General features: G+C 42.6%; 1 protein-coding gene across 1 annotated transcript in view; it reads right to left on the bottom strand.

Annotated features, from left to right (window-relative positions):
- Positions 1-25,526, bottom strand: part of NRXN3 (neurexin 3) — a 1,867,393-nt gene that overhangs the window by 1,241,272 nt on the left and 600,595 nt on the right. The window contains 2 exon segments of the mRNA XM_049899475.1: positions 18,916-19,299; positions 24,303-24,741. Of these exon segments, the coding sequence (XP_049755432.1) occupies positions 18,916-19,299; positions 24,303-24,741 (823 nt within the window).

Here is a 25,526-nt window from a genome sequence, read left to right as displayed (position 1 = left end):
TGGTAGAAATAAATGTCTGCCCTTGACGTACAAACCCACTTCTTCTTCTATCCCAGCTTCATTCTTTCAATGCCTGCCCATTTGTTCACTTTAAGCAGCACTGAATCTTGCCTTTCTATAGCTAACACAGGGTGGTAGGTATAGGAACAGAGCCACAGGGCCAAGGCACCAGGCTCTAGCCTACGGGAGCTCTTGGATGATTCCCTTCCAGGTACATCCCCACCTCTGCCCAACAGAAAGTCATAAACTGTGGGGCGTTATAATGTCTACCAGGCGTCTTCTCTCTCTGATCCCAAACTAAGTTTCTCATAATTTCTCAGATAATAAACCAGAATTCTAAATTAAGGATAGTAAACTTCAGTGATAGTCAGCTGTTGCTGAATCAATTCCAACTCATGGTGACCCCATATGCTTCAGAGTGGAACTGTGTCCCATAAGGTTTTCAATGGCTGATTTTTCAGAAGTAGATTGCCAGGCCTTTCTTCTGAGTTGGCTCTGAGTAGACTCGAACTGCCAACCTTTAGCAGCCAAACAACCATTTGCTCACCAAGGGACTCCAAACTTTGGAGTCAGTCCATTCAGGCTTTCATTCACCCTTTTATTGTTTCCTCCACAAATACAGCTTGGGCTCGTTTCCTGTCCATGGCACTGGGGACACATGAACAAATAAGACAGCTCACAGTCTAGCAAAGGAAACAGACAAGTGAAATGAAAATTAGAGAGGTCTAGGCTTATGGATGAAGAATGTGTCCAGGCATATGGCTGAAGAATTTGTCTGTGTAGGTGTATCCACACACATGCACATACATGAGACTGTGAATGTAGGTGTGAGTTAGGGTATGTGGTGACCCAGGCTACACCCAATTCACAGTCTCTTGGACCAGGTCCCACAGAACCTTAGAGTTCCTCTCCCTGACTTAGGAATCAACAGGGTGGGACAGAGGATGTGAAAGATTCTAACTGTTTTTCTAAGTTCTGAATTTACCTTAAATAGACAGACAGCTGACATCTCTGCTTATTCCTCAGGTTTGTCACCTGAAAGTCCAGAAAAAGAGGATGGGTAGGGATGAAAGATAAGAGAAAAGGTCCTTTCTGTTTCTCACAGCTCTTTCTCCCTTCCAAAGTACCTGATCACATCTTAAAGCCTCCCATTTAAGGAATGGCAGCGTATAACAGAAAATCTGATAAACTTGGTAAAAAATCCTACCTTGAATACTCGCTAACTTTGTGGCCACAGACAAGTTATTTAACCTCTGAGCCTTGATTTAATTATCTAAAAAATATGAACGATACCACAAACTATACGAGTTTGTTCTAAAGATTTCGGAAGAATAATAACATTCTTTCATTTATTGAACACTTACGAAGTGACAGCATTCTGCTAAAAATTTTATATAATCATCTAGTTAAGCATCAATAACCTCAGAAATGATTGTTTTGTAGATCAGAAAACTGAGGCTCAGAGAGGTTAAAAACGCACACAAGATCACATAGTAATGAGTGATGGAATTGGGATTTGAGCCTTGCTGGCCCAGTGGTTAAGAGCTCGGTTGCTAACAAAAATGTCGGCAGTTCAAATCCACCAGTCACTCCTTGGATATCCTATGGGGCAGGTCTACTCTGTCCTGGAGGGTCACTAGGAGGCAGAACCAACTTGACAGCAATGGATTTTTTGGGATCCAGCTCTGAATCCAAAACTTGTGATCTTAAGCACGTATCTAGCTCATAATAGATACTCAATAAATGTGAATTCCCTTTTGCATGAATTTAAGTGTCTTTGATGACCTTGGGGCTGCCCTATAAAAAAATATATATATATATACTCCCTTACAAGTAGACTTTTATTGTCTCCCTCCTTCTCGTAGATGATCGAGAATCTGGATATTCAGACTACTTCTTTAAGCATCTCTTTTTAAGCAGATGTGTTGATAATGTAAGATTTGGGTAATGAGATTTTCCAGGCCATAAGCTGCTAACTGTGAATTAATTGCCTAGCTTATTTGCAATAAATGAGAGAACTGTTACATGTTAGAAATCACAAGGACCCACTGAGCTTGTGCAGAGAGGTTCTGATCTGCACTGTACTGTTCTGATCTGCTACCAGCTATGCTGAAAGACCTGCCCAAAGACACAAAGCAGGCCCATCTCCTGATTTGTTTGAGGATACAGCTGTTGTCCAGGATTCAAAATAGTGAGGGACAAGTCCCACTGTGGCTACTTAGTGCCTGTGTGACTTTGAGCAAGTTATAAAGACATTCTTTATTTGTAAATTATTAGCTCTGGAATAGATGGCTTCTGAGGCCCTGATCAGATCTAGCATCCAATGATTCTATATGAGCTGATACTTGGCAAAACCATGGTTTCCTTGTCTAGTGATACCCTGAGATGTTCCTATGGCCAAAAGTAAACCTAGCCTTACTTCTGACATATGTAATTTAACCACACTCAATCTAGGACCGAATAAGGAAGACTGAAGAAGAACTGATGCCTTTGAATGGTGGTGTTGGTGAAGAATATCGAATATACCATGGACTGCCAAAAGGACAGACAAGTCTGTTTTGGAAGAAGTACAATCAGAATTCTCCTTAGAGGCAAGGATGGTGAGATTGTGTCTTACGTACTTTGGACATGTTGTCAGGAAGGATCAGTCCCTGGAGGAGGGCATCATGCTTGGTAAAGTAGAGGGTCAGCAGAAAAGAGGAAGGCCCTCAACAAGGTGGGCTGACACAGTGGCTGCAAGAGGTGGCTCAAGCATAATGACGACTGTGAGCACGGCGCAGGACCGGGCAGTGTTTTGTTCTGTGGTACGCAGGGTCATTACGAATCGGAACCGACTGGATGGCACCTAACAACAACAACAACAATCTAGGACTACTTTCAGACGTAAGACCAAGCAGTCAATGCAATGCTGCCTATCATGGGCCCAGGGTATTTTTTCAAGATGAAAAATTAGCAAAAGCACTAACCCGCATAAATATACCAGTGAGTCCCACTGGCCACATAAAGCCATGGCCCATATGTTACAATGTCCAGTCATCACATGGGCTGTGGCATCAAGAACACATGGCTGCTGCTTGAACAGACACAGCCTGCTTCACAAAGGCCCCTGGTACATATCCTTCCATTCGGTAAATCCATAGTCCCTTTCCCACCTTCCCCTACCCTTTCAATGGCTGCTAGATAATGAAGGAACTTAAAACCATGACAAGTAAGGACTGGTTGGAGAAACTAGTGATGTTTAGCTTGAGAGTGACTGATAGCATTTTAGTGGAAAAAGGACAGTTGTCTTTACATAACTGAAGGTCTATTGGGGAAGACAGTTTTGGCTTGATCCATTCTGTATCTCCCCAGTGCCCATGGCATAGTGAGTACTTAGTAAATGCATATCGAATGAATAAATCCTGTATACCTCCAAAAGCCTGAACCAAGACCAAAAGAAAGATATTAAAAGAATAGAGACTTCAGTTCATGGTCAAAGTGAGATTTCTCTAATATTTAGTGCTACCCAAAATGAATAGCTGATTCATGAAAAGGTGAGCTCACTTCTCCCTGGGGGCAGTAGAATATATTGATCAAAAGTATGGGCTCAGGAGTCAAAGACTCAAGTGAGCAGCTCAACCGCATTCTAGCTGGGCGAGTTACTTAACGTACCTGTGATCCCTATTCCTCAGCTGTGAATTGAGAATGAAAAGAGTACCTCTATTACATACTTATTGGGAGGATTTAATAAATCAGTCATTGCAAGGAATTAATACAACCAGTGGAAACAGAGTAAACGCTTCCATGGAGCTCATACAACAACTTAGGAATTTTGTCAAGGGTATTCATGCAGCAGTTATTGGGTTAGACTAAAAAACCTCAGAGGTCCTTTCCAAATGTAAATATGAATCTCTAAATTCTGATAACAGGGTCGCCTCCACCTCAGCCTGCAATGAAGTTTTTTTTTTTTTTTAACACCTGTACAGTTAACAGGCAACACGCGAGCCTCTGCTGGCAGACAGTGGTGGCCGCGCATCAGATGCGTTGGCAGAGAAGCAAATCCAGGTCTTGTGCATGGAATGCGGGGCTTGTGTGTTGCTATGATGCTGAACAGGTTTAGGTAAAGCTTCCAGACTAAGATGGACTAGGAAGAAAGGCCTGGTGAGGTACTTCTGAAAATCAGCCACAGAAAACCCAATGGCCCAATCATGGGGATGGTGCAGAAGCAGGCAGTATTTTGTCCATTGTGCATGGGGTTGCCACATATGGCATCAGGGGTTGACCCAACAATAGCTAACAACAGCTAATTAACTGGTCTGTTACTCCTCTGTCTTCTCTCCTTCCACCTCTCGCCTCAACATAGCCTTGATTTTGCAGCTTTCCACAGGAGGAGGCTCCATTTGACAGTGGCTGGAGACCCTGGGTTGCTTGTGGAAAGAAGTTTTATTGCAGACTGAGCAGTGGGGGAGGGAGAGTAAAGACAGCTGGCTGGAGATGAGGTCCCCTGTTAGAAACAGCCTTCCACTGCGTAGGGGGACATTAAGAGCCAGCCACTATCTTCAGACCCAGAAAGGAATCCTTCAGAGGTGGGGAGAATATAACTAAGCAAACATCAGAGCACTTGTCTTCCTTTTACAACATCCTGATGCTTTAGCTGGTGTAAGTATGTGGCCCCAGGCAACTGTATGAAAACAATATTTAAATGCCAGTGGGCCACAGCAGGAAGCTTCAGACAAGGGGCAGCTTGGAGAAGATTGAAATCTGAGAGGCACAGGGCTTTCTCGCCCTGGGGGAAAAAAGACAGGAGCATGTTAATCCCACAGATTTCATAAGGTTTCTGATTTACTGGCCTCTCAGAAGACTCTGTTGGGGTTTGTCATTTTGATGAGAATGCTTTGCTATAAAGGTTAAACATGCTACGAAGCATGAAATGATCTTCCCCAAGAAAGACTGCATCTAAGGACTTGCTAGGGAAACGGCTGCCCTATAGCCCAAAGAAGGGGGCCTTTCAAGAGCCTTTCATACTGGGGGTTACCAGCCCTAAATCCCAGACGCACTTGTAACTCCAAATCCTCTCTGTTGGGCTGGGTAGATTTATTATTTATGGGGTAAGATAGGATGGGGGATGAAAGAGAACGAAAGGAGAAATATATTTCTTCTTTTTGAAATCAATTGCCGATTGTTATGACCTGAATTGTGTTCCCCTAAGATACAAGTGCTACAGCTGCTAACCAAAAGCTTGGCAGTTTAAATCCACCAGGCACTCCTTGGAAACCGTATGGGGCAGTTCTACTCTGTCCTTTAGGGTCACTATGAGTCAGAGTTGATTCAATGCCAATGGGTTGGTTTTTTTGGTTTTTAAGATACATTTTGCAATTTTAACACATACCTGTAGATGTTAATCCTGTTTGGAAATAGGGTTTTCTTGAGCCCCAGTGGCATGGTAGTTAAAAGCTACAGCTGCTAACCAAAAAATGTCAGCAGTTCAAATCCACCTGCCACTCCTTGGAAACCATACGGGGCACTTACACTCTGTCCTACAGGGTCGATATGAGTCAACTATGAGTCGACAGCAATGGGCTTGAGGTTTTTATGTTAACGAGGCCATACAGTGTAGGGTGTGTCCTAAACCTATTCACTTCTGAGTTAGAAAAAAGGAGATTAGACAGAAGTGCTCACAAACTGGGAAAGACAACTGCCACGTGAGGACCACCAAGGAACTAAGGAAGACGTAGGGCCACCGACAAGGAAGGAATCAACACAGCCAAGAGCCTGATTTGGACTTTTAGCCTCCAAAACAGTGAGAAAAATACATTTCTGTTCTTTAAAGCCACCCACTTTTGATATTTCTGTTACTGCAGCACTAGGAAACAAAAACACCAACATTTCAAATAAAATTTACCAACAAGCACAAATTACTGGAGATTGGCTGAATGCCATTGCTGTAATGCTGTGATTCTACCGCTTATAAGGTCATGAGGACACAAGCATGTATCTTCACAGAATGTGCACAGATCCATGCAAACTTTGCATGTGCTTATTTCCCTGAAAGCTTAACTACAGGGGAACCAAAAAGATAGGCTAAGGACATTATGTTCTATTCTTTGGGCAAATTCATTTCCTACCTTGAAGCCTCAAGTTTCTTTGTCTAAAATCAGGTGGGGGAGGATGGCTGTGCTGGATAATATCTGAGGCTCTCTCCTATTATGAAGATAAATAATTCTGTGACCCTTTATACTCTGTCTGGTTTTCTTTGGGTCAAACTAGTTTTAGGTTTTCATTTGGATCTTCTAGTTCTGACTATTACATGTCTGCTGTTTCTTCCCTTTAACAGTTCCAGATTGATTAAAACAGAGCCTATGATAACATAAATCAGCGAAAGTTCTCAGGAACTACACATATGCATGCAGCATACACCCACATACACAGTTCTCAGCATTGGGTGGTATTGCTGAAAAGCTTGAACAAGAGACCAGAATAAGGTGAAATTCTAAACAGGGTCTTCTTATCTCTAAGAAGTGAACCTTTTGGCTTTATCTCAAATCTGGGCACTTTTACAAAAGAAAGAGACTAACTACAGCCCGTTTTACCACCAATTATGTGTTAAAACACAGCTTCTAACCTGGTCAGGTTGGAACCCTTGCTGATAATTTGTATTTCTAACAAGTTACCAGGTGATGCTAATGCTGCTGGCTAGGGACTAATTCTGAGAACCACTAGTAGAGCAGTGGTTCTCAAAATTTATTATACATAAGAATCACCAGGCTAAAATGTAGATTCTGATTCAGTGTATCTTTGGTAGAAATGAAAATCTCCAGTAGGGGTTCTAACCAGAATGAACCACCCAAAGCCCTGTGTTAAAGCCTGGTTGAGATAATCACAGTAACAATGGATGGACATTTTTAACATAATTCTTCAAAATTCAGGATTACACTAGAGTTATGTCTTGATTCTAAACACAAACCATTTGAAGTATGGAGTGAAACATGATCTGGCATGTTCCCTAATGGCTCAATCTCCATGCTTTTAAGTTCTAATCAATATCACATACCTAAGCACAGAAATCATATCTGTGTCACTTCCACAACACCAGGAAAAAAAAAAAGGAATAAAAATATCAGCCAAAGATTGTTCACTCTTGAGTTGCTGAATTCCAGATTGAGAAAAGAGCATACGGACCTTATTGTCAATGTGAGCTCATCATGCATTTTGCCTCTATAACAAGACGATTAAATAGCCACTGTCAGCATTCTCAGAGTAACTATGGAAACTGAGGCACAGAGTGGGTAAGTCACGTATGTTCAGAGTGGGACCAAAGCATACATAGGCTTGACTCCTAGATACATCCCCTTGATGTTAACCTTACTCATCCCTCCTCCCTCCAAGAATCTTCCACTGACTCAAGATGACTGAATAGTACAGAGAGGGAACATGAGTATTGACAGCAAAACTCTTTTTCTCACCTAGTCTTGGTTACTCTTTAGCTGTGTCAATTACTAAGTCCTATCAACATTGCCCCTTAAATACCTACTGGATCTGTCCCAAAACTCCACCTTTACTCTCCCTCCTTCTTTCCTGGATTAATGCAAATGCTAACTGAACTAATGCAAACTGTTCTGTTGGCTTCCAGTCTCCCCATATCCAATCCAACCTCTGCCTGAAAGATCTTACCGTGTTATTCCATTGCCTCCTTTAAGAGGAAGTCGAAACTTGTTAGGAGATCAAACAAGATCCTTTATGACTGGCCCGTGTCACCCCTCCAGTGACACCTTCTACAATATCCCCTTAAATCATTTCTCCTTGCTCCCCAAATCTTAGACTCTACCCATCCAGACTAACTCACTGATTACGGAAGTCAATTTTGTATATCTGTTCCTTCTATCTGGAACACTTTTCCCTATCTTGTCTGTCTGAGGGATTCCTGCTCTTCCATCAAGAGTTGACTCAAGTGTCACCTATTCTGTGATGTTTTCCCTAATGTTTCTCCCTGCATTTGTGCCTCTCCTTCCTTGGATATCAGCCCTGGTGGTACAGTGGTTAACAGCTCAACTGCTAACCAAAAAGGTCCACAGTTTGAATCCACCAGCTGCTCCTTGGAAATTCTATGGGCAGTTCTGTTCTGCCCTGTAGGATCGCTGTGAGTGGGAATCAACTCGACAGCAATAGGTGTGATTTTGGTTTTGATTCCTTGAATATCAGATTATGATGATATATTTATGAAGCAATGACTAGGAACACCACAGCTAATGCCTTTGTATCCCTAGTGCCCAGCACAGTCCCTGGCACATCACTAGCACTCAGTAGGTGCTTTGGAATGAATGAGTTGGACCTTTAATTCCTTCATCTAGAAAATGAGGATAATAATATCCAATCTGCAGAGTGGACATGAAGGTTAAATGGTCCAGTGTATATTAATAATCTAGCATAGAGTAGGCTCATAACTCCCCTCAATAAATGAAAGGTCTCTTAACTTTCCCCACCTCTTAATCCAAACTGGAGCAAGGAAGGATTCATCTACCTGTGAAAAGAAACATGAACCCAGAGACACTAGAAAAGGCTGTGACCATCCGCTTGTGCTGCATTTCGAAGCACTTGTTTCTCCTAATTTAGCAGCATCTCAATTATTGCATCCATAATGGGCAGATGTCTGCTGGCAGTTAAGCAGCTTTTAGCAAATGCAGTAGTAAAGGTACAAAGCAGCATGTGTAAGTGGCCACCATGTCCCCACGTTTGACAGCACCACAGCCCGCCACAGGTGGGACACTTCACAAGCAGCTGCTGCACACTGCACGAAAAGTGCTGACCCTCACATTCGCATGCTGAATGCAGGACTATGTGTAGATTTTTCAAAGATTTCCAACCTGTCCTTCCGAGACCCGATGAGTTTGAAGACTCCAGAATAACCTAGAATCTACTTCCCCTGACCCTTTTGCTGGAGTAACAGCAGCAGCTGTGGTCACGGGGATCTCAGGCTCTGACCAGGTTGGGTAACACCTTAGTCAGGGATCATGGGCTTGGGACAATTTCCTGGGATCATACAAGCTTGTGCCTGTGCAAAGGGAAACTTGCAGAACTGGAAGAAGAAAAAGGAACTGAATCTGAGAACTTCTGTGGCCATCACCAGAGATGTATTCATATGACTTAAGCGCCAAACCAAAAAACTAAACCTAACTGCCACTGAGTTGAATCTGACTCATTGTGACCCTATAGGATGGAGTAGAGGTGCCCCATAGAGTTTCCAAGCAGAGCCTGGTGGATTTGAACTGTCGACCTCTTGCTAATAGCTGTAGCACTTAACCACTATACCACCAGGGTTTGCTGACTTATGCACAAATAGATAAAAAGAAAAAAAAAATAGGGAGACTTTGATTCATGTCAATGAATTGTGGATCTCTTGGGAAGCTTCTTTTTCTGATATGTCATTATCCATCAAAAGGGAATAAACAAGAGAATTAAAAAGAGACAAACATCTAATGCTCTTAAGAAATCCAAGGTTTTATTTATTACTCCAGCAATAAAAACTTATTTCTCATGGACCTGAAGTGTATCTAGCACACCAAGGTATTTAACGTGAAAATTTCATTGCAATGCCAATAGAGCTGACTCCAGTCTTCTGACCCAGGGTGTTTTGCAATTCGTAAGGAACACGGATTTGCATTCCTGTTCTGCCCTTCACTCTCCTTCATCCCTCTACTCAGGATAAGGGAAGACATTGCCAAGTTGATGACATTTGAGAATCACAGAGTTTTAAAGTTGAAAGGGCCCTTAGAGGGCATGAAACCTAGCCAACCACCTTGTTTTATTTGGCAGAACAGAGGCCAGAGAAGCCAAGTAACTATCTCAAGGTCACACATCTCAATAAAAAGTCTAGGTATTCATGGGGACAGGGACAGACACAATGCAGATCCCCTTCTTAATAGCACTGGAATAAGTGAAAGCAGCCAGCACTGTTATATTTGACCTTGGAAGCCATGGGTACTCTTGTCCTTATACCAGTGAGTCCACCTGAGCAGACCCCAGGGCAACCAGAGCTAGTTATAAAGCAGTAGGTCATGTTGAACATATTTTACTTTCTCCCTTTCTCTCCTGTGACTATTCCCTGAATCATTGTCCTTGGCAGATTGTGCTACAGTTTGCAAATTACTTCTACATCCCTTCTGTTAGACTGTGAGCTCATTGAGGACAGATACCATGTCTTCTACACATTTGTATCCTCATGACTTAGCTCACCAATCACCCAGAGAAGAGCTAGATACCTGGGTACCTGGTATACCTGGATACCTACATGAATGTTGATATCAGTTCAAGAGAAGCACCATAACTTCCTTTGTTACAGTTTTCTAGACCAGAAGCCTCTTCAACTAGAGTTATTTAAGGCAGGAATGTGTTCAGTAGGTACACATTTTAATAATCTAACTTTAATACTCTAAGAAAGGTATAGGAATAATTTTGGGCCTTTCATAATAATATACTACATGCTTTTTAGTTGTCCCTAGGAATAAAGGCCTGGTGATCTACTTCTAAAAATTAGCCAATAAAAACCCTACAAATCACAAAAGAATATCATCCAGTATAGTACTGGAAGATGAGCTCCCTAGGCTGAAAGGCACTCAAAATACACACTGGCTACAACAATGGACTTGAGCATAGTAACAAATCATGAAGATGGGGCAGGACTGCGTAATGTGTTTTTCTGTTAAGCTTGGGGTTGTCCTGAGTTGGAGCTGACTCAATGGCAACCAACGACAACAACAAATTTCATTGTCCATAAAAAGAGAAGAGGGTGGTTTTGCCTTGGATGATACGAGCAGATGTGCTACAGCTTTTACACAAGGAGTTGACAGGACTTGCTGAGATAGGTTGAATGTGGTGGAGAAAAAAATCAAGGAAAATGCCAAAGACAACGTGGATGCCATTTACTAAGGTGGGAAAAACTGAACGTAGAAAATATCTGGGGCAGGGATGAGGAACTCAGGATTTCTAGTTTTCTCATGTTATGATTGAGACACGTATCAGGCATCCAAATGGAGATGTCACGTAGATGACTGGATATAGAAATCTGGGATTCCAGGGAGAGTTCCAAGCTGGAGATCCAAATTTTTTGGGTCACTGATATATTGATGATCTTTGACATCATAGCAATGGATAAGGGCATCAAGGAGAGTAGATAGGCCAAGAGGAGACCCAAGATAGATCCCAGGGGCCTCCAAAATTCAATAATCTTTTTTTTATGTGTATAGTATGTGTATACCGCAGTGCTAGAGACTGTGGGGAAACGAAGATTTATAATGCATTTTTTTTTCTCCTCAATGACCTTACAATCTAACCTTTTTTTATAAAAGATATACAAGAAGGAAAGGCTTCTCAATGTAATGGACAGTGCAATTGATTAAGGGTCAGGAATCATGAGTTCCAACTTTTCTAAGGTTATTCCAATTAAAGTGACGTTAGCCTCTTAGGGCTTCCAATTCCTGGCCTATTAAAACAGGGATTAGGCATAAATAATATCCAAGATGTCTGTCAACTCTACTATTTTCTGACGCTATGATTTCCATGTGGCATTCAAATGATACATTCCAGCCTCGTCTGAGGGCAAAGTCTCATCCTTCCCAAGCAGAACCTGCTCTTGCTGCCCCCAGGAACACACATCGGCAGTCCGAGCAGCAGTCCCTGAGCTGCTTCCTGCACTCCTGGAGAAAACTCAAAGTACGTGCATGCTTGGTTTTCTGCTGGTGCATGTCAGATGAGTGGAATCTCAGGGACCAGGGAGAAGAGCAGAACCACCCTCTCCACCACATTTACTAGTAGGTTCTACAAATTAATATTCTCAAAAGCATCCAATTTCCATGATCCCAGGAAATATTTTTCCTGTAGCAGACAGCAGGAGTGGCAAAAAAAGAAGGCCAGGTTGAAAAAATATGCAGTAATTCCACATGGCTGGGTGCTGTTATAGGATATGATCTCCTGGGTCAGGGTACCCTAACCTCAGCCACACACACACAAAAAAAACTATGGAAATGGTTCAGTGAGCAAATATATATGTACCCACATATATACCACACACACACACACACAGAATACATAACAAGGAAGAGAGACTGTACATTATGATGCGGTACTAAGTGGAAAAAGTACAACACACATTACTACCTGTAGCATGATTACAGTCATATACAAGAAACAAAAGCCTCATCTATAACAGGGAAGAAACTGGAGGGAGCTACACCAATTTGTTAGTTATTGTTGTGTTTGAATACTGAGTAATTTTTTTTTAATTGTTGCTACTTTTCTGTAGTTTCTAAATTTTATATACTGTGTATGTAATTCTTTTACAGTATTTTTTTCTAACTAATAAAGCTGAAAGCCTTAAAGGAGCCTGCTTCCTTACTGTGGCCTCCAGTGCTATGAATTGACTGCTGCCCTAGGCCTCAAGGCAGAAAAGCATTTGAACATAAGGGAGAAATAAGATTAAAAAATCTAAGGCACTATTTATGCTGGAAAGGATCCAGGCTGTTCTACTGCACAGGCATTTCCCAGGAGAATCAGCCCTGCGAGCTCTTTCCAAAGAAAAACATGAAACAATTGGTCTCCAACTGATCTCCTGGAGAGTCCTTGGCCTACCAGGATACAACCCTTAGCAAACAAGACACACCTGGATGGGGAGAAGGCTCCAGACACACCTTAGGACACAGTCTCCCCAGGGATGGGGTTGTGGCAGATACTGAAGTTGGTTTTTTCTTATGAAATTTATGCTACTGACCTACTCTCCCTAAGGAGTAACCTCAGTTAAGAGAGAATGGCATCATACATACTGTATGTCAGTTTCTCATTTAACCTCTCCAAAACCCTAGGAGGTGGGTTGGATAGTCTAGTTCACAAATATACCTCTTTTCAAGGAATCACTTCAACACATACATAAGGGTGAGCCCCCTTAGATATTCTAAATGACTCTGCCTACCTGGACAGAGTTCATAACTGATGAGGCAGATAGATAAGCCAAATTCAACCAACCAAATTCTTCCTTTTGAAAATGTAAAATCGGAATGGAAAAATCCAGAACCTGAAGGTTAGGGGAGATGATTACCTCAATGGCAATGCTGTGGGATCCCTAGAGCTGCTTTGTTTCCCCATCTGAGACATAACCTAGTGAGATCTTCACTTGATCAATACCTTTCAGGTAATCATTCAGTAAACCCTCTTTCTTGACTCTGTTAGCTACAGTCCATTCTGTAGCTTAAAACCAAAGGAAACTTCACTAGTAATTATTAGTATCCTCATCTTACAGATAAGGAAAATGAGACTTAGAAAAACTAAGCACTGGTTTTTCATCTTTTAGATTGCAAGTGGCAGAGCCAAGACTGGAACCAAGGTCTGTCTGACACTAAAACTCATGCAATTAACCAGCAGGCAATCCTGCCTCTAAGTACTGCCCTATAGGTTATTTTTCTTGTTGTAGGGATGCACCTGTGCTGAACTTTATTTACCTTCTTGCTAAATAAATGTCAGCATAGGTTTAGAAAAAGCAATCCAGGGAAGAGGGCAGATCTCAAATTGAAGCTCGATGGCCACAAATAAATCAAGTCTTTGGCCTTGCTTTACTGGCACTTGACTCTCACCAGTTGAATTAAACAGTTTGGCTCTACTGGCAAGTGAAAGATGCCTATGTTGTCCCAGGTCAACTGATCATATCTTTGTAAGAAAGGAAGAACTCCAGACCAGATTAAAGAGACGAGTTAGAATGCTTTCCTGCACAGCAAAGCTTCACAGGAAAACAGCTGGTTTTCCAATAGAAAAAAAGCACTTCAACCAAACTGATTGGCAGTAGCTAGAACAGACCTTTGCTTTGTAGGTCCTTGGGGAAGTCTCCCACATCACTATGAATAACAAACCAAAATAACTAGAGTTTAACCACGTGGAATGAGTAGAGAATCTACATCTTCTTAGCATAGCATCAGATCATTCTGAAAAAGCATCAAGCCAATTGTCAGATGTCGAGATTTAGAGTGGCTCATCTTTACAGGCACTTCTGAGAGGGTAGAAGCAAGTTATCCATTTTTTACTATAAGAGAACGATATCCACAAAAATTAACCCTAGTGTCATATACTCGTATGTTTCTTAGTTCCCTTCCTTATTCCTTAGTCTTTGGCTGACAACTGATCTGCTCGCTCACTTTGCATGGGGTCCTTGGGTAGTGACCTGGGCCTTCCACAATATCCTTTTGGTCTGAATGTCAGTTTGCAGCCACCCACCTATGCTTTTTCCATTTTTTATAAGCACTTGCCTCTTCCTAACACTACTGTTCTGTTGTGGGGCCAAAAATATCAAGGGACTCACCCCATTGTGAATAGGGTAGGGCATAATTTGGACTAGATGGGGCACACAGCCTTAGGAATTGCCGTAAGCTTATCACATTTAGCACAAATGATCAATCTCAGACTCTGGTTTAATGCTTCTAGGGGGAAAAAAAATTAGCATGAGAATTGTAAACTGAATATCCTGGTTGATGTTATGGTGGGTGGGGCAGCACTCTTTAATCCAAAGGGGATAAAGGTCCTGTATAAAGAGTGTTGCCAAAAACTCTTCTTTCACCAGTATTCGGAAGTACCTATACTGAATACTAACTATCAGGGGTAGAGAGACCATAGTTTTGTTAAAAACAGGAGCCAAAAATATCCAAGAAACCTGGGATCTTCTTATCCCAGCCATCACTCCCCCACACAGAAGGGACGACCTCCATCTTTTTGCCCCACTGTTCCTCTAGAGACATCTAGCATAACATCTAGTACACTTTAGCACATTTTCCTTTGTTTCCCTGGAGGACTATGAACTGATCAAAAACAGGCTGTGTTGTATTTTTGCATTCCCAGCACCTAACACAGTGCCTAGTAAAAAAAAAAAAAAAAAAAAAAAAACATATTAAGATTTCAATAAATGTGTGCTGCATGTATGAAAAATGAATAAAAGATGATCAAAAGTGTCTATACTGAGGAGTCAGTTTCAATAAGGAAAAACACTGTCATTGGGAAGCTCTATTTTCTTCGCTAGCAAAGTGGAGTCCTATCATTTTTACATTCCACTGATTCATTCTGAACATGGTGTCAGGAACAATACAGGGGCAAAAAACAATTAGCAGGGGGACAAAACAATCAGCTGAACCGTCTGGGATTTGAGTGATGTGTAGATCAAATGTCTTAAATTTGCTCGGCTCCTTCTCATTTGGTCCAGAATGGATGACTCTTGGCTGCATTGTACCAGGAATAATTGTCCCTCATATATCCCCAATCAGCTGCCTTTTAATGACTAGTCTGAAGTGACAATGTAAAAGCTGCAGTGACTTTCACTGTACTTGGCAAATCTTGGAACAACTCCCACTGATTTGTCCTTGGAATAGGTGAGCTCAGAGACACCTTGCACAGCTGGCTACAGGCACTGCTGCTGGTCTTCAGCAACTGCAAGACTCTTGAGTTGGAAAGAGGTCCAAGAGGAAGAAGTGAGATGTCTGAAGTGACCTTCGGTTCTTACCCTGACTTTGTAGACTGCGGAAGATGCGTAATACCTTGGCTTACACCAAAACTACCTCATGCACCTCAGAGGTTGAATGCCTTTCTATCTTCCCAACCAGCACCAGGGTAGGCTAACCTACAGAGAGACTTGGAAAGAGTCCAGGGACTTGATAAACTGATTAGCTCCATGTGACCTCCTTCTGGTCTAGCTGGCTGTCTTAGCCCATGTTTTGGTTGTTGCTTCTTTGACAATTAGGTGCATCTGAATTTAAATTCCATAAGCTTCATGACCCCCACGCATCTGTCAGTTTGTTGTACTGTGGGGGCTTGTGTGCTGCTGTGATGCCAGAAGCTATGCCTCCTGTATTCAAATACCAGCAGGATCACCCACAGCGGACAGGTTTCAGCTGAGCTTCCAGACTAAGATAGACTAGAAAGAAGGATCTGGCGGTCTACTTCTGAAAAGAATTAGCCAGTGAAAACCTTATGAATAGCAGTGGAATATTGTCTAGTATAATGCTGTAAGATGAGCCCCTCAGGTTGGAAGGCACTCAAAATACACCTGCGGAAGAGCTGCCTCCTCAAAGTAGAGTTGACTTTAATGACATGGATAGAGTTAAGCTTTCAGGACCTACATTTGCTGATGCGGCACGATTCAAAATGAGAAGAAATAGCTGCAAACATCCATTAATAATCAGAACCTGGAATGTACGATGATGAAGATCAAAGACTACAGCCTTCAGTATGGATTATACCTCGACATAAAGAAAACAAAAATCCTCACAACTGGATCAATAACCAGCATCACGATAAACAGAGAAAAGGTTGAGGTTGTCACAGGTTTCATTTTACTTGGATCCACACCCGTGGAAAAAGCAGTCAAGAAATCAAAAGACACATTGCACTGAGCAAATCGGCTGCAAAAGACCTCTTTAAGGTGTTGAAAAGCAAAGACGTCACCGTGAGGACTAAGGTGTGCCTGATCCAAGCCATGGTGTTTTCAGTCGCCTCATGGGCATGCGAAAGCTGGACAATGAGGAAGACCAAAGAAGAACTGACACCTTTGAACTGTGGTGCTGGTGAAGAATATTGAATATACAATGGTCTGCCAAAAGAACAAACAGAATGCTCCTTAGAAGCAAGGATGACGAGACTATGTCTCACATACTTTGGACATGTTATCAGGAGGGACCAGTCCCTGGAAAACGGTATCAGGCTTGGTAGAGCATCAGTGAAAGAGAGGAAGACCCTCAAGGAGATGGATTGACACAGTGGCTGCAACAATGGGTTTAAGCAAAGCAACAATTGTGAGGATGGTGCAGGAACCAGCAGTGTTTTGTTCTGTTGTGCATAGGGTCGCTGAGTTGGAACCACCTGGATGGCACGTAACAACAACAATGACAAGCTTCAGGAAAACTCTCTCTCCCTCCTTTGCCCAATGTTCTGTTGTACTATTTCTGATCTGACTCTAAGGAAGGTTCCCAGCCCTTCTGGAATACACCTTAACTGGTAACACGACTGACATCATCAAAACCGCTCCTTGAGAACACATTCTAGCTGGTCAACTAGTTCCTGCTCCAGGCCTGGCCCAGAATCCCTTCCCATCCCCAGGCTTTTGATGCGTGGACAATTCTGGCCACAGGTGGATTCTGGGAACAAGATCCTTCATGGCTCTTTTCAAGAAGCTCTTCCCTTCTCTGTATCTCCATGTTCTCCTATTCTGGTTCATCAACAGAGCCCATGCTGCTGTCTGTGTCATCTTCTTACCTCTTCCTTTGTACATGTCTCCTCTCCTCAGCTAAATTAACGATAACCTTCTCGAGGGCAGAAACTGTGTCTATCACAGATGTAGTATCCTCAAAGCCTACGCTAGAGCTGCACACCCAGCAAAAGCTTGATAACAATGTAAATTATCCTATCATGTGAAATAGAAGCTGAAAACCCACGGACGGCCAGTTTGGTTCTGTCTGCTTGGCATATAAAAAACAAATCAAGCTTCAATCTGTATATAGCTCTTAGACTGGAGTCTCCGCTTGGTTTTGTCACTTTGCTCACCTTTATCTTTGCCATTTTCCCAAACTGTAAATTCAGTATAAATGTAAGATGCTGAAGTTTTGGATGGAAAGGGGCTTTGTCCAGCATTCTGGTCTGTTCTAAAGGTCCAGTCCGCACCGTTCGGTCCCCACCTCTTCAGTCACCTCTCATACCCTTCCCCCACCTTACTTCACACTCCAGTTCATTCTAGATATTGTTGAGGTCCTCAGCTGTGCTGTGGACTCTCACCTCCATCCTTTCATGCATCCTGTTCTCTCTGTCTAGAACATACTCTTTTCTGTCACCTCTTTTCAAGCTAACTCCTACTCACATTCCATGCCTCAATACATATGTTTCTTCCTTCTGGAAGCTTTCTCTAAACCTCTACTGTGTGTCGAGGAACCTACCAAGGGCCTCCCAAACTTCTCTGAACCTTCACTTTAATGATGTTGGTGGCAATAATTATGACAATGATAATCACTAACACTTGGTAATCAATCCAGTTGCCATTGAGTCTATTCTAACTCATGGCAAGCTTGTGTGTCAGAGTAGAACTGTGCTCCATAGGAAGTATCTCCAACTCTTTCTGCTGAGGAGCCTCTGGGTAGACTCAAACTTCCAATCTTTCAGTTAGCAGCTAAGCACATTAACCCTTTATACCACCCAGGGATTCCAACATTTACTAAATGCTCACCATATACCAGGCACCTATCAACTCATTTAATCTTTATCACATTCTCCTGAGGCAGGTACCTGATTATCTCCATTTAACAGATGAGGAAATCAAGTCTCAAAGACATTTGATGACATTCACATTTCTCCATGAGGGCCAGATTTCTCACCCAGTCTGGCCCCAGAGTCGATGCTCTTAAACAGTAAATCACACTATCTCTTATAAAACTCCCCATGTTTGATTTATTTATTTAATGACCAAATATTCCACTAGGCAGCAAGCTCGATAGGACAGGGCTGGGTCTGTTTTATTCAGTATTAGCTTTCTAAAGCCAGCACATAAAAAAACATAGACAGCACTAAAAAGCATGTGTTAAACGAATAAGTGAGTCAGCCAATTGGTTAGCCCACCCAGAATCCCAAAAGAGAATTATCCATCCTCTCTGAATAGAAGATGTCTGATACTTATTCAAAAAGAGTATTATGATCATGATAATATTTACTCTAAATATTCAGTTTCCTTTCTGCAATCCAACCCTAGCCAACCAAATCTAATAATTTAGAACCAGAGAGGGTATGAGCTATACAGCTGTGAGCCCAAGAAAACTCTTCTCTGAAATAAATGCAGCCTGAATAGGTACAAAGGTTTGGGCTGTCCCAGAACACACCGCCGGAAGTCACTCCCATTGAGTCCCCTAGCGGCCCACCCACAAGAGCAGAACTCACCCCTTTCACAGGTCCGTCCCCAGTAGCCGGTGCCCGTGCAGTCACAGATGAAGCGGTTCCAGCCGTCCTTGCACACAGCGTTATTCTTGCAGGGGTAGCTGTCACACTGCTTGGCGCTCATCCGGGAACAGGAGGACTTGACGCCTGCAGCGTTCTGCATCTCCGCCAGCTGCCGGATGTTCTTGCTACGTCCGTCGATGAACAGGTCGCGGATGCAGCCCACGTAGCCATAGTTGAGCATGGCGGTCCAGAGCTCAGTGGGGAGGATGAGGCCAGCACGGTTCTCCGGTAGCCCACCCAGGTACATGTCTCCTTCCAGGTCCAGGATCTCACTCTCCCCACTGGCGGTGAATGGTGTGCGCCTGCTGTTCACTGATATGGTACCTGGGGTGAGAAGATGGAAACACAGTGAGCTATCAACCCTCATGGCATTGCAGGTGAGGCTGCTAGTCAAGGAACCAAGCAAAAGAGGCCCAGCAGGTGAGCTCTGAGTGCAAGCAATGGAACAAAAAGCTGCAAGATGGTAAGAAGGACCGTGTGAGCCATTTGGTTCCAACCTCTGCCAGGTAGGGCTCCCTGGCCCAGAGGAGGATCCAAGAAAATCCTACTGGCCCAGCACCTAGTCTGTCTTCTCTGACTAGAAATCCTGGCTCTGAGAAGTGTGCCATGCAGTTGATAGCACAGTACCTCCTTGTGTTTAAATCCCAACTCTGTCTGATCTCCACCACCCATCTGCCAATGTACTGTATTGTGGTGGCTTGTGTGTCACTATGATGCTGGAGCTATGCCACCAGTATTTCAAATACCAGCAGGGTCACCCACAGTAGACAGGTTTCAGTGGTGCTTCCAGACTAAGACTAGGAAGAAAGGCCTGGCTTTTTTTTTTCTTTTGGCCTCCAAAAATTAGACAGTGAAAACCCCATGGATCACAATAGAATGTTGCCTGACTCACTTGCTTTGGACACATCATCAGGAGGGATTAATCACTGGAGGAGGTCATCATCAAGTTAGGTGAAGTAAAGGGGCAGTGAGAGGATGGGAGACCCTCGGTCTGGTGGATTGGCACAGTAGCCACAACGATGGACTCGTACATGCCGGCAATCACGAAGCTGACACAGGACCAGGCAATGTTTTGTTCTGTTGTAGATAAGGTCGCCATGGGTAGGAGTCAACTAGACGGTGTGCATCTGTCTAACTAGCCATCTATCTATTATAATCTAGCTATGTAACCTGAAGAAAATTACTTAAACTGCCACACCTCAGTTTCCTCATCTATAAAATGGGGATAATAATTGTACATACCTCACAAGTTGTTATGATAGAGTATATATATATAATATATATAAATATATATATGCATGTATTTTTTTTCCCCCTAACACTGCCAGGGACAGAGTAAGAGCTCCGTAAGTCTTCTTCACTGGTCGCCATCCCCTAAAGGATGTGACTTGCTCTTCTGTCCTTGCATCCACGCACTGAGATACCTTCTGGACTGGGTATTAACTGCCAGCTCCACCAGTGAATATCCGTGAGCATTGCCATTGATAAATTGTAACTGGTTATTTCTTTATTAGTTAGCAAATATGTATGAAAGAACTGTTCTGTCTCTAATGTCATTCTAGGCACTGAAGATACAGAGGTGAACTTGACAGGAATATCCATGCCCCCATAGAGCTGACATTCCAGAGTAGAGGGGCAGAAAATAGGCAAGCCAGTAAATAAGAGAAATTAGCTAATGGTGGGTGCTGTGAAGAGAGTAAAATGGGTGCTGTGGTAGCGGCCCATGGGTTCTACTCAAAATGGAGAGTCGGCAAAGGTCTCTTTTAGTGGGTGACAGTTAAGTTGAACCAGAATGTTGAGAAGTATCCAGGCATGCAAAGATCAGGGGAAAGGACATGTCAGGCAGAGGGAATATCACCTACAAAGGCCCTGAGGAAGGGAGGAGGAGGCAAGAGGGAAAGGAGAGTGTATACAATGAATTCAGAGGGAAAGACAGGGCCAAGGAAGGAGTTGGATCATGGCACCATCAAGAGACATAATAGAAGATGGAAGCCCAGAGCTTGACCTGAGAACCTAGGAACAGGGGTTCTAGTCCTAAATGGGTTTCTGTCCCCAGGCCAGCCCCTGAAATACTTTATAGCTCAATTCCTGGAACTGCAAAATCAAAGAAATGAACTAAGTGACATCTAAACATCATGCCAAAAATTTAAAAAAATAAATATTTATTATTAAGGTGATTTATTGGTACCAAGATAACTGGGTTCTGCCATCCATCAGTCAGCCTTCACTTCTGTCTGAATCCCAATTCCCTCAGCTGTGAAGGGTATAACCTGAAGGGCTAAGGAGATCAAGTGAGATCAGGCATGTGAAACACCATCTAAATTTTGATGCCAACACCAGAGTGGAAAGGGCATTGAGAGGCCCATGGGAGGGTTAAACTAACAGTCATGCTCCCCTTCCTCTCTGCTAGTTTTCTCCTAGAGAAATCTGCTTTACCTTCTTTTTTTTTTTTTAATCTTCCAAAAAACTACATAACTTTATCAACAGATGAATGGAAAAACAAAAATTTTTAGATACATACAATGGAATATTATTCAGCCATAAAGAGAAGTCCTGATACACACCACACAGGGATGACCCTTGAAGACATTACGCTGAGTGAAATAAGTCAGACACAAAAGGACAGCTATTGTATGATCCCACCTACATGAAGTATCTAGAATAGGCAAGTACATAGAAGCCGAATGCCTTAGTGGTTACCAGGGGCTGGGGGGGAGGAATGGAGAGGGCTCTTTAGGGGACACTGAGTTTCTGTTTGAGGTGATGAAAAATTTAGAAATGTATAGTGTTGATGGTCACACAACATGGTGAACATAATGTCACTGAATTATACTAGTAAAAATGGTTGAAATGGCAAGTGCTTTGTTATATATATTTTACCACACACACACTCAAAACAATAATAAAAATGCCTTGGACACCATTTTAAGTACTTTATGGGCTGTTTTGGACTTTATCTTCACAACAATCTCATGAGATAGGAGTTAATATTTTCTCTATTTTATAAATGAGTAAGTTGAGATTTGTGTCTCTTACTATTTTCTCTCTTGCACGTTTCTTCCTTCACCTTCTGTCATGCCCACTGAACTACCTGATCACCAACCAAAGGGGAGGGTTATCTATTACCAAGGAAGGACAGTACGGGGACAGATTTAAATTTTGGAGCCTTATATACATCCTGAAAAAGCCTGTCCTCTGAATGTGAGACTATGGTTATTTCTGAATGCACATACCAAATTTTAAGAAGCGGTCCCCCAGCTGGGGCAGGATCAGAAAAGTTCTTCTAGATCATGGCTCAGTCATGCCCAGCAAAGAAGGTACCACACTTAGATACGCTTACATTTCTACAACTATGTATTTTAGTATAGATTTACAACTAAAAATAATATACCATATGAGGAAATGATATTTAATAGATTAAAAATTCAAGTTATACTGTTTTCAGGGGATATTATCTGTTTACTGAGCCCATTTTTGCAGGCTTCGATCAGACTTATCAGCGCTTCAAAGTATTGGCCAGTGCTGTAGCTCCCAGGTATGAAACTCAAGGCTCCTGGAATCCAAACATATTTAGTGAATACAGGTCCACTGATGGATCTCGAAAAACAAAATAACTACCCTACTTGAAAAAGCAGTTAGTGCGGGGCGGGCAGGGGGCAGAAACAAAAACAGCAATAGAAATTTGGCAATTGTATGTGTTCTAGCCCAACTGTGACACATCCAGGCAACATTTAAGCTGGGTCAAAGTCTAGATCAACCAGACGTAAAACCATCAACTATAATCCAACCCCAGCTACCAAAAATACGTGGTATTATAGCAACCAACAGGAGTGTTTCCTTTCAAATTCTGGGACAGCTTTCTGGCCCTGGCACTGCTGACATTTTATGGATAAACTTGGGTGGGGGGGATAGGCAGGGAGAAAAGGAGGGCAAGAGAGGGATCAACAAAGAGAGAAAGAGATTGATTTTGCCTTCAGAGAAATTAATTTTTGTGTGCTTTTTTCTGTTAAAAAAAAGCACAAACTGTTCATTCTTGCTCCACAAGCACATTTAATTTGAAGTCTCTTGGTTCCGATCAGGTTTCAGGCAATCAATAAACCTTCTTGCTAGGCCATAAACCATCCAGGGCTGCAATCTGCCACCCATCCGCCCTCTGCACAGGGCCGTCCAGCTCCTCCTAAGGGCAGTGTTACTCATCACCACCATCCCTCTAGCTCTGGAATCATTCAGAAAAGCTATCTTACCAAAGCACAGCCATTCCTGGCTGCAGCTTTTGGGGGACCTATTGCTTTCTCTTATTGACCAAAATGCACCTAGAAATAAAATGTGCAAATGGAAGCCTTTTGGGCATTTACAAGGAGAGGGAATCTTTACAAACATGGCAAATAATAGCAAATACCCTTCTTGAATAGATACTGCCTAAATGGAGAATCAGGAAATAAGTCTGAAATTCAAATGCTCTAATTATGGCTTTTAGAGAAATGACCGACCTTTCTAATGGCACAGAGTGTGACCTTTATTGCCACAAGATCCAGAGAAAGCTAGGCAGACTGTTCAGCCATTCAAAAGCCCCAGATTCTCTATTTCTGTGGGTTTTTGTTGTTGTTTTCCCCTGGCCTCTCCTTATTACTATTCCAGAGTGGCTGTGTACTGCCTGGGGTAGCTTGTTTGATCTGAGGCTGCAGAAACAAACAAAGCCATTTAAACCAAATGTAAAAGGTTATGAAGAGGAAGGGAGAGTTAGTGAGGTCTGAGCAAAGAGTGAAATATAGGCTTTCACACCAAAGAAAGGCTTAAAATTGAACATGACTTCAGGAAAAATCGATTTGCCTTTCCCTTTCTTGTCATAATTTCTCCCTGCAACATGACTCTTGCCAATTATTGAAGGGGGTCTCGTTGCAGAAACTCTTGTACAGTGAAGCTTATTCTACAGAGTAATCACACAATGCAGCGTCTGTGATGTCACAGTTGGTTTCTATAGCAATGAGAAAAAGGGGAAGAAGAAGAAAAGGGGGGGAAAATGCCATCACATGAGTGACATGAGAGTCGCTTTGGTAGCAGGGAAAATGTTCCCTGCACAACCATCCTTAGCTCCAGGGTCTTGTTGTTGTCACGGAGGGGGCTGTGCAGTGAGTGACTGGGTCGATGAGGAGGCGAATATGAGTGCAGTTGAGCGAAGTATCTTTTTCCGAAACAAAATCTTACAACGGCAGCAAAAGAATCAACAAGCATGCAAGTGCAAACTTTAAAAAATAATATCTATAAATCCATGAAACAGAAAAGCTACAGCTTTCCTCAGCTCAGTCACACTCTGTGTCTCTTCCTACCTGATCTGCCATCTCGCTGGATGTCCACGTGGTACCATTCCCCATCGTTGGCTTTCTTCTGAGTGGCTTTCACTTTGATGGTGCCTGAGCCCATGTCAAGGAGCAAGTACAGGTTGCCATCAAGGAGTTCCACAGCAAAGAAGTCCACTTTTGTGTTCTTCTGGCTCCGAGCATCCTTCCTCTCTTGAGGCTTGCCATGAGTGAAGAGGATCAGGCCGTTGGGCTCGGTGGTACGGAAGTCGAAGGAGATGGAGCCCATGCGCTTGGTGTTCCACTTGGGCAAACTGATGTAAGCCTCTGGGGTCTCAAAGTTGATGGGGTCCAGTGTGGCCACATTCTCACATTTGAATACAACCTCACCGTAGATTTTCATCTTGGTGTCCCCAATCCGAGCCAGACGAGACAGTTCCAGACGGATGTCATTATTCTTATAAACAACCTGTCAGGCCAAACAAAAGTATCATATGAATCAGTCTTGCAAACAGTAACCATCCATCATTTACTGAGCGCCCAGGAAAAACGTCCAAGAAGAGACTTCAGGACACAATAGTCTGAAACAATATGAGAAATATGAGAAACGCAGCACTTAAAAAAATCTGAGGAGATTTCTATGGCGTACATAGACCTGAATAAGTCCTTCCATTTCTGTTATATTCTTCTCTGTCCTGACCAATTCTTTGTGTTGCCAGAAAGTTAAACAATATGAACTTAGAAGTAAAAGTCAATACAGATTGAGTTGCACAAGATGCAAATACTTAGGTGCAAATATACCTGCTGAAGTGTTTTTAGTTAGTAAAAGGCTAGATTAACCAAAATGACCATCGATAACAGACTGGCATATCCTTCTGATGGAATATTACGCAGCCACTAGGATGAGGTAGTGCTCTGGGTTTTGACATGACTGTGGCCCAACTGGCTTGCATTGATTGCTAACCCACCAGCAGCTGCACAGAAGAAAAGACCTGGAAAACTGCTTTCATAAAGACTCCAGCCAAGAAAACCCTATGGAAGAGCTCTACTCTAACACCTGAGTTTGCCATGAGTCAGGGGCCAACTCAAAGGCAGCTAACATCAGCACTCTCCAAGTCATAGTAAGTGAAATTAGCAAGGTACAACACAGAGTGTGCATTATGCTATCACTGTGTAAAGGGGGGGGTGATATGTTTATATGCTAGTATATGCATAAAACCATAAAATTAATTGCCTCTGGGGAGTGAATTGTGT

Source organism: Elephas maximus, chromosome 10, assembly GCF_024166365.1.
Source record: "Elephas maximus indicus isolate mEleMax1 chromosome 10, mEleMax1 primary haplotype, whole genome shotgun sequence".
Taxonomy (NCBI): Eukaryota; Metazoa; Chordata; class Mammalia; order Proboscidea; family Elephantidae; genus Elephas; species Elephas maximus.
The sequence above is the reverse complement of the archived record's forward strand: the minus strand, read 5'-3'. Positions and strand labels throughout refer to the sequence as shown.